This window comes from Spinacia oleracea, chromosome 6 (genome assembly GCF_020520425.1).
Source record: "Spinacia oleracea cultivar Varoflay chromosome 6, BTI_SOV_V1, whole genome shotgun sequence".
Lineage (NCBI taxonomy): Eukaryota > Viridiplantae > Streptophyta > Magnoliopsida > Caryophyllales > Amaranthaceae > Spinacia > Spinacia oleracea.
This window is the reverse complement of record NC_079492.1, coordinates 44,265,075-44,274,797: the sequence shown is the minus strand read 5'-3', so window position 1 is coordinate 44,274,797 and position 9,723 is coordinate 44,265,075. Positions and strand designations below refer to the sequence as shown.

The window sequence follows — 9,723 nt, the reverse complement described above, 5'->3', positions numbered from 1 at the left end:
TATCAACTTTTAATAATTTTTTGTCATACATAATCGGATATATTAACCGTCAAACATTACACCGTAGTCCATGCAAATAATAAGCGTAAAGATCTTTTTAAAACGGAGGTAGTATATCACAAAAAAATACACATAGCTTCACAAGGACGCGGTAAAAGAAAACCTACAACCTTCTTAAAAAAGTGGAACAAAGTGGCAGAGGAAAGGTCACTTGAGAAAGATTTAATCTAACGCCCGAAAATTAACATATAATTTTTTCACACACAAAAATTGGATATATTAATAGTTAGATATTTTAATGGAATACACGCAATGTTAAATGTTAAAAATTCAAACATTAAACGTAGTATAAAATTAAAAAGTAATATAAAGTTTTGTGTTTTAATTAAAAACCGAAATATAAAAATAAAATAAGTAGTTTTCATTTTCTAAATAAACATGGTTAATATATATATATATATATATATATATATATATATATATATATATATATATATATATATGACTAATTTTTAGTTCATAATTCAATTTAAAACATATGACTTTTAAAACCAAAAAATCAAAAAGTAGAAACTGGTTTGTTAGTGATATCGAACTATTACCTATGTTTCATAATGATCTTCACAATTACTATTTGCAAAAAAATATTAAAACAAAGTGGAAGAGTGGGTAAAAGGCGAGTGAATATATTAAGACATTGACAAAATAATAGAAATGTATAAAAAAAAAGTAGGTGAGTGTATAAAATTGAATAAAGTAAGAAAAATTAACTGAAAGTTGTAATTGTTGTTAAGGTAAGAAGGATAAGATAGTAATCTTTTAGTTCATAAATATATTAAAGCATAATGTAAACAACATTATGAAAAAGACTAAAACGGAAATTAAGTGTAAAAATTATTTTGAAACGAATAAGTAGTAAATTAATGATTTCTTCAACCACTCGGACCACTAGCTAGGTAGCTCCTAATTAATGTATATATAAACGACTCCAAATACTGATATATAGTTTCTACACAAACAAACAATTCAAACACTTAATTGCCTAGTGCATATTAATTCGTCAAATTCACCATGAGAGATTGGATGGGCAGTATGTTTCATATTCAAAAAAAATTTAATTTTTTTTTTCAATTTTTATGAATGTGTTTTCTGTATAATTATGTGATGAAAATAACTTGCAGGGAGTTACACTTTCGACATCGCTGACCCAAGCCAGCCGATTCGGACGTTTAGAACACGGAAGCCTTGCCACTTCATCTTCGAAATCGAATCATGGGTGGGTCTTTTGAAAGCAATGAAAGACGCCGGTGACCAGCAATCATTCGAGACCCCAACTTTTAGTGTTGGAAACGAAACATGGTATTCCATCATTTCTAACGCTTTGTTCTTTCTTACCTTATCTTCCCTTATTTCAATTTACATAAATGTTGGAAATTTTGTGAACAACGTTCTACCTTTTCATTTACCAGTTTTTAGAACAACTACTACCCCGTTTCAAAAAATCTTTACAGTTACTATTTACACGGACTCCAATGCAATATTTAACTACTAATATATCCAATTTCGTATGTGAAAAAATTATAAAAATTTGATATTCTGAAAATACATTACGAGACCAATCTAACAAGATCTTACATGTAACGTTTTGATATATATAATAGTGAGAATTTACGGTCAAAGTTTTTATACTTTGGACACATTTTCCAAAGCGTAAAAACTTTCTGAAACGGAGGTAGTATATTTTATTTGTTGTTTTTTAAAAAACAATTACCTTCTAAGTTTTGTGTTAAAATCACGATTACTTTATTGACAGATGGTTTTAATTGAGTCATGAACTAAAAAAAAGTGGTTGATTATTACTGTCACTTCAAAGCATCTGTTTCGTTTTTAATCGTTTCAAGTGATTCAAAACTCATTCAATTCTCCTACTTTATGTGTGAAATATCCATATATAATCCAATTTTCCTTTGATTTTTTTTGAAAAATAAACGAATTATAAAATATTTGTGAAAGATCAAACGAGATGTTTTGAGATGTCGTTTTCTATGAAATCTTGAAAAAATAGAAAATAAGTTTAAAATCACTATAAAACGTTTAAGAAACGAAAAAGATACCTTAGTTTTAAAATGAGAAAACTATAAAATAGTACTCCCTCCGTTCCGGAATACTCGACCCGGTTTGACCGGCACAGAGTTTAAGAGACTTGAATTGACTTATTTAATTTAATAGGTAGTAGTTGATAGTGGGGTATTATTTTAATGTAGTTAGTGGGAAATGTGTAAAGGGATGGGGTTGGGGAGAGTAGGGGTTGAATTTTTAATTATTTTTTGTATGGAGTAGGGGTAGGTAGGTTAATAGGCGTGGAGTGAGAAATAATATAATATTGTTAGAATATTTCCATTTTTAGAAACAGGTCAAGTATTAAGGGACGACCCGATAAGGAAAACAAGTCAAGTATTCCGGGACGGAGGGAGTAGTGTTTTCCACACAAAAACATAGTGTAAGGTACTCCGTCCGTATTTTAAAAAGAGATACACTCTGACCGGTACGTAATTTTAGGAGAGCAAGTTGAACTTATTAAAGTAATGGGGGTAGTGAATTAAATTATTTATTATAATAAAAAAATGATGTGAGTAAGTGTGGAGACTAGACCTGTTCATTGGGCCGGGTTAGGGCTGGGCCGAGCCTGAGTTAAACGGGCTGGATTGGGCTGGGCTTTATCATCAATCTTAACATGCTGGGCCGGGCCGGGCTGAAATTAAATGGATCGGGCTGGGCTGAGCAATTTGTTTTTTTTTTTTTTTTTGGGGAATGAGTTTGGTTTTAATATGTATACATATTTTATATATCATACTTTATATAATACACCTAAATAATATGAAAAGAAAATAGATGGCATCCTAAATCATTTTTAGAATTTACGGACATGATCAAAATTCTAAACATATTACTCACTATCTCACTCCAACAAACCAAACGATATATATGAACCCAACAATATAAAGCCGGCCAATTGAGGAAATATTAATCTAATTACTATCAACTGGGAAAACATTAATCTAATTACTATCCAATATGAACAGTAATTACAATGGCTAATTGAAATTAATCAAAATAATTATGTAAAAAACCCCTTTCCCCTTTTTAACTGTTAATTTGATTGATGAATCACAATGATCAACCACCAAATTCAATTAAACTACGCTACTTGACTTGCATCGAATCACTATGTATTAGTTTCAAATCTTATCTCGCCTCCTTCGACAATTCATCTGTGTGTGAGTTGCAGCAAAGATTTAACAAAATCAGATGGTTTAACCACGTTGTTAATGTTGCTTCTGCGGCGGGAGCGGCGACGGCGGCAGATCTTTGAGATGACGGCGAAGTAGAAGAGGAGGAAGGCGGCGGCGAGGAAGACGATGAGAGCGGCCATGAGAGGGAGATGTGAGAAGAGGAGCCGTCATCATCACCGCCTCCTTCGTCGGGGTTGAGGAAGAGAGGGGGTGGTGGTGGAGGGAAGATGCATAATTTTGAGGAGAGAGAAAGTGAAAGGGGAGAATTGAACTACAGTACGAAGAGAAAACCCTGTTTGTAAATTCTCATAAGGACCCGGTAAAAATCCAACCTGACCCTTTAACAATCCATTTATTTATTAACCCTTTAAGAGCCCTGCCCACTAATAAAAATAAAGGGCTGAGCCCGTTTTAAAAAGGGCTGGACCCGGGCTTTAAATAGGCCTCCAGCCCATTGAACAGATGTAGTGGAGACCAAAAGAAAGATATAAATATTAATATAATTGAATGTATGGACCAATACATGTCAAAAAAAAAAGCATATCTCTATTTAAAATAGGAGGGAGTAGCTGTTAAAAAAAACGATTTTTGTTCGCAAAATAGTTAAGTATACAAGATGGTTAAATCAGTAAACATTCGGGTAAGTATAATGTAAGGGGTTGTTCTCTTTAATTGGTAAAAAGTACATGTTCCCTTATATATATAATGTCGCAATGTTTGCTTTGTAATTCATTGATCAGGTCGATGATCATCTATCCCGGCGGACATAAGCGAAGAGGTGGCACCGACCACATCTCATTGTACTTGAAGAGACACCACTCTACTGTCGCCCGAGGCAGATCAATTAATGTGTCGATCAAATTTTTCATATTGGATCAACCTTCAGGTCAATATTTAGTCATCGAAGGTATACTCTCCTCGCCCGCCTTGTCGTAAATTCTACCGCCCGTCTCATTCGATGCATTTGTGTTACCGATATCTCTTCAGCCTTTTTGTATTATTTATTTTCTCTGTTCTTATTTATATGACACAATTGGATTATTAACACTATTCATACAAGCGTTTTTGACTTTATTTTGTGATTTATACTTGAGGAAAAACATAGTCGTGTGGGGTCTTATTAGATTCGTCTCAATAAATATTTTTTAAATATCAACTTTTTATAACTTTTTCTTATCCATAATTAAAGATATTAGTGTTTGAAATCGTGCATTGTCAAACATGTCTAAATAATTGTGTCATTTAAAAAAGAACGGAGGAAGTATTTACTAACTTTGACCGTACTCCCGTTTTTAGTTTTTGCATCCTTCACAAATTCACTTTGATCCTATTTTATTTCTAATATATGAAAATAAATGTAAGTGTATACTCCATCTGTATTTATTTAAGAGATACACTTGCTTTTTCCGGCCGTATTTAATTATTTAAGAGATACACTTGCCATTTTTAGTAACTTATTAACCACACCATTTAATTAAATAATTTATCTACACCCCAACCCCAACCCCACCCTCACCTCTTAAAGTGGCATGGTCCCCACTTGTTTTATTTATTAAAATATCTATCCAACCCCACTCGTTTTATTACTTTATTTCATTCAATTCTTTTTTTAAATACCTATGTCCGACCAATGTATCCCTTATAAATACGGAGGGAGTAATATATTGTTGCCTCCATGTTAATAATATATTTTCAGAATATTAAGTTTTTATAATTAAGTTTTTATAATATGTTGTTAACAATATTAATTGTCAAAGTTGTGTATTGACAAACGTGTCCAGCCAGGGGTACATATTATTAATATGTAATTTTTTTTTGGACAAGTGATTTTTGTATTTTTAATTGACATTGGGTTAATTTCAATATATATTTTAAAATATTTAATTTTATACTCCCTCAGTTCCTCACTGTTTTTCCTAATTGGAATCTTGACACTATTAATGGAACATAACCTCTAATACATAATAATAAAAAAATAGTCATAATGTCTTGTTTGATTCGTCTCAATAAATACTTTGACAATATAAAAATTTATATTTTTAATAACACTTAATTATAGATAGTAATGATTTAAACGCGCATTGATAAATGTGACATAGTGAAATGAAAAGAACATTTAGAAACAAATGGAGTACTCCCTCCGTCTCTTTTTGTTCTTTACGTTTTCCTTTATGGGTGTTTTAAAATGTTTTTTACATTTCCTTTTATATCATCACATAAATGCTTTAATATTCTATCAAAATTTGTGTGAAATGATTAATTTAACCAATTAAATTCATTGGTTATTTAATTTCTCACACCTTTCTATTAGGATATTAAATTTTTCTCATATTTCCAATATCAGAATTTTGATAAAAGTAAAAACATTATAAATAAACATAATTTTCATTGTTTAAATAAAAAAATAGAGGAATCTCAATTCACATTAATTAGTCGTTAATAAACGTGCAAAATGTCAAACGTAAAGAACAAAAAGAGACGGAGGGAGTATTTTTTTTTTATTAATATGTAATTAAAGATAATAAATAAATAAATGATGCATTTATTGTGAAACGGAATAAATATTACTCCGTAAAAACTAAAGTCGACAGGCGGTGACGTATTTGGTGCAGATCTGGGAGAAAGGCATTTTGATGCTCGGGGAACAGAATGGGGAATTCCGCAAGTTCTTCGGATTAATGACTTTGAAAAAACTACGAATGGATTCCTGGTTAGCGACCAAGTTACCTTTGGAGCAGAGGTTTTCATTACAAGCGATGAACCAACATTCTCAAAGTTGTCACAAGTCAAAATCATTTCGAAACGCGTTTTTAATAAGATTAGCTTTGGACTAAATTTCAATCCCACTACCCCAGATCCAATTGATTCTGCCACCTTCCCTACCACCTTGGATGGTGATCTTTACACATGGTGAGTATCGCTCAATCTTCAAAACAAAGGAAATGATTTTATCATGTATATATGTGTCTGTATTTATTTTGAACAATTATATCAGGAAACTTCAATTGTTTCGAGAAGGTTTTGGATCGTCAACAGGCACCCATTGGTCTCTATTTCTGGTACTTGTCAACACAGACAGGCTGTCCAATGGAAGGAGCATGCTTGTTAGTTTCGAGCTCAGCTTGTTAAGCAAAAATAACGGAATGTACTATGATACCAAGAAAGGTAAGTACACATTATGCAATCTTCAATGCACAACTTTGACTATTAACTTATTGTACTCTTGCATAATAAGACATATGGAGATTATATTAAGAGTAAGTCTCTTATGAGACTGTCAACTGCATGGTGCACCTTAAGAACACTAGTATATAATTAAAAGAACATGAATAAATTTTTTATTTATATTTTTAATAAATAGTGAAGTATAATTATACCTCATGTTCTTTTATCGTAGTGTCATATTTTTTACGTATGCACATATGTTCTTTTGGTGCACCATGCTCACTGTACACCATGATCCATAATCCACGGATTGACTATTTAATTGATTATAATTAATTCATAACTATTTGACCACAATGTGAAACTATTTGATTAGAAAGTACAAGTGTGCAATTATTTGATAAGAAGTTGGTATTATACAAAAGACCGTCATATATAAGGTTTTGTATTATATTAACGAATTTAATTGCGGCCGTTGCAGAGATGAACTGGTTGACCGGCTCTAAGGTGTCATTAGGGTTTCCAGACTTCATTCAAGGAAGCGATGTTTTTACTTCGCCAAACAACTTCAACGGTGGAAATACCTTAGATGTGAAGGTGCAATTTAATTCCATCTTCTTACTCAACGATATGGATGGTTGAGAATTCCTTTGAGATACTCAAAATCACCATCTTCAAATTAACAAAATCCATCATCCATCATCCATCATTGCCTTTTTCTTTACTTCAGTTGATAAAATAAAGGGCAATACTTGCCTTATCGTTTTGTAATTTTATTTTGGAAGTGTGCAAGTGTATTTAACATTTACGGTTGTTATTTCAATTGATTACTAGCTCAGATTCCATAAAATACTACGTCTAGTGATATGATTGTTTCTCTATAATATTTGTGTTAGCTTCTATTCGAACGGTTCCATTCCTTAACTATGGTTTTTGGCCATTAATTCCAAATTTGAAACCCTATATACTAACTATGGATTTTGGATATCAGAGTTCCAATTCTGAATCCCTAATGGAAAAACTCAACAATTTATAGTTAAAATTCGAGTCTTGATTGTCATTAAATTAGGAGCTGGCAAGCAGCAAATTATGACTAGATGGCTGGTGTGTATATTTATACGGATTCTTCATCGTACCACTAGGGATGACAATCTTGTTCGAATCCGATCCGAAGGAAAAAGCCCGACAAACAAAAGTCTGAATCCGATCCAACAAAAAACACTACAAGAAATTGTACCATTAATGACGGAAAAGTCCGTTGCGAAAGACCAATAATCGTTGATTAACGACGGGATTTCCTGTCGCAAACCCGTCATAAAAGAGGATCGTCGACCCGTCGTTAATAGAAAATCTCGTCGTTAACCAGTCGTAAAAGACATTTGCGACGGTTGTTCCCGTCTTTTTTTGGTTGTTAGCCCCGTAGATTTTTGACCCGTCGTAATTAGGTTGTCGTTAAAGATACAAATTCTTGTAATGAAAAGTCCGACTCCGAATAGGGGCTGGGTCGGACTTGGGTCTTGTCTAGGGCCGATGGAGGTTCAACCAGATCCGAATAAACATAAGGGGTATTCATAGTTTACTACAAAAAGAAAAATAAACCCTAAAATGTACAATAAAACCTACCCAACCGTCACTTTCCTTTCTCCCCCGTCTCTTTATTCTCTCTCTCCCCCTTCTTCTACTGCTTTCATTTTCCCCATCTTCCCTAGTCAGTGGCGGATTCAGGATTCAGAAATGGGGGTACGAATATAAATTCTTATAGTCTACCAACAGGAAAAAAAACCCGGATCCAATTCCTCTATAAAAAGGATCCAAAAAAGGGTCTACTTACGGTATTAAAAAAGGGGTCAAAATTACATTCGTTGTAATATTTTAGTCCAAATAATTAAAATCTAAACCCACCGTTCACTTCATTTATATTATCATTAGTCTTTCAGTATATTCGATAAACAATATAACAATTAGAAAAATAAAGGGAGTAATGAACTATGTATATAAAAACCATTAATGAAATTGAAATCATATTAAATTTCAATAGAATTGAAAACGTTATTCTTCACTATGTATATGACATCTAGCATTGTGTTCACAAATTTTATTTTTTAAAAATTATATAACCCATGCAACTAATGTTAGGTAGGTACAAAAGTGAAATTCACAAAAAATGATACATCCATGTAATTGAAATTAAATGAGTGAAAAAGAAACTCACAAATGATATAATATAGCTAAAATCATTAAAGAGTTGAAAAAATGAAAGACTAAAATCAATAAATAGTTAAACGGTGGAAAAACTATTCGGTGCTAAACAATGAGAAAGTAAAACATTAAGGAGCTAAATAAATGGGAAAAAAGTGGTCAAAGATAAGAGTTATTAGGACTTGAACCCTACATCTCTTTGCTCCAACATGATGAAGTTAAACACTTAACCAACTAAGACAAACTCATTTATGTGATACAAAATAGGAAATTTTAAATATATACAAAAACATGTTACTATTATATATTTTTCCGCGGATCTAGAGAATGGGGGGCAACGGTACCCCTTGTACCCCTAAATCTGCCACTGTCCCTAGTTCTTTCTTCAAATATTTCTTGGAAAGTAATTATGGTACAAAGTGCAATCATGGTTAGATCATGGGAACTCAAATAAAGCTATGTGACTCTTCATCAACTTCAACATCAAGATAATGTATTGTACTTCTTTGAGTAATATAACTTCAACATTAAGATAATGTATTGTATTTCTTTGAGTAATATATTGGTTGATTTAGCTCAGATTTATTCTTGTTTTATTTTATACAAGTTCAAGAATTAAGAGTATTATATTCTCTTCAAATGTTGATATCTAGTCTTAAATCATTTACTTAATACATACCCCCACCCCCCACCCGCCCCTTTTTTTTAAAAACGTTTTTTTTCTAGAGAGCATTTAGATGAATTTGGATTCTGTCTGTGGTCCATTGGGTCGGATTGGATTTGGACTCGGATTCGAATCCTATATTAGGAACCTATTAGAAAATTGATCGGATTTGGATATTGCTACATTTGAACTGTGTCCCAACCATTGTTTTTTTTTGTTCTACTACGAGGAGTTCCCACCGCCTTCGGCGAGTGGACTAATCTCCCACGGGAGTTTGCATGGGTACCTCGATGGGCAACATCCCTCACAGTTGAGATTTTTTTCATTCCCAAGGCTCGAACCCGAGACCTTGGTTAAGGAGCAAGAGGCCCTTAACCGCTCATGCCAACCTCAATTGGTTGT

The 9,723-nt window shown here is 32.6% G+C and overlaps 1 protein-coding gene across 3 annotated transcripts; it reads left to right on the top strand.

The window, feature by feature from the left end:
• The first annotated feature begins 932 nt into the window (after positions 1 to 932).
• LOC110789396 (uncharacterized) lies at positions 933 to 7,362 on the top strand. 3 transcript variants are annotated; one of them, XM_021994056.2, is made up of 6 exons: positions 933 to 1,090; positions 1,182 to 1,359; positions 4,034 to 4,200; positions 5,906 to 6,203; positions 6,289 to 6,458; positions 6,940 to 7,362. In XM_021994056.2, the coding sequence occupies exons 1-6, from the start codon at positions 1,072 to 1,074 to the stop codon at positions 7,098 to 7,100; spliced, it is 993 nt and encodes a 330-aa protein (XP_021849748.1). In that variant the 5' UTR covers positions 933 to 1,071; the 3' UTR covers positions 7,101 to 7,362. The 3 variants fall into 3 exon arrangements, with proteins under 3 accessions (XP_021849748.1, XP_056689116.1, XP_056689117.1); XM_056833138.1 differs by having other exon boundaries at positions 5,885 to 6,203; XM_056833139.1 differs by lacking the exons at positions 933 to 1,090; positions 1,182 to 1,359 and adding an exon at positions 2,987 to 3,612 and having other exon boundaries at positions 5,885 to 6,203.
• Positions 7,363 to 9,723: the final 2,361 nt, after the last annotated feature.

Coding starts and splice junctions, on each gene's coding strand:
- LOC110789396 (XM_056833138.1), top strand. Junction 6,204..6,288: donor GATGGTGATCTTTACACATG/GTGAGTATCGCT, acceptor CAATTATATCAG/GAAACTTCAATTGTTTCGAG. Junction 6,459..6,939: donor GTACTATGATACCAAGAAAG/GTAAGTACACAT, acceptor CGGCCGTTGCAG/AGATGAACTGGTTGACCGGC.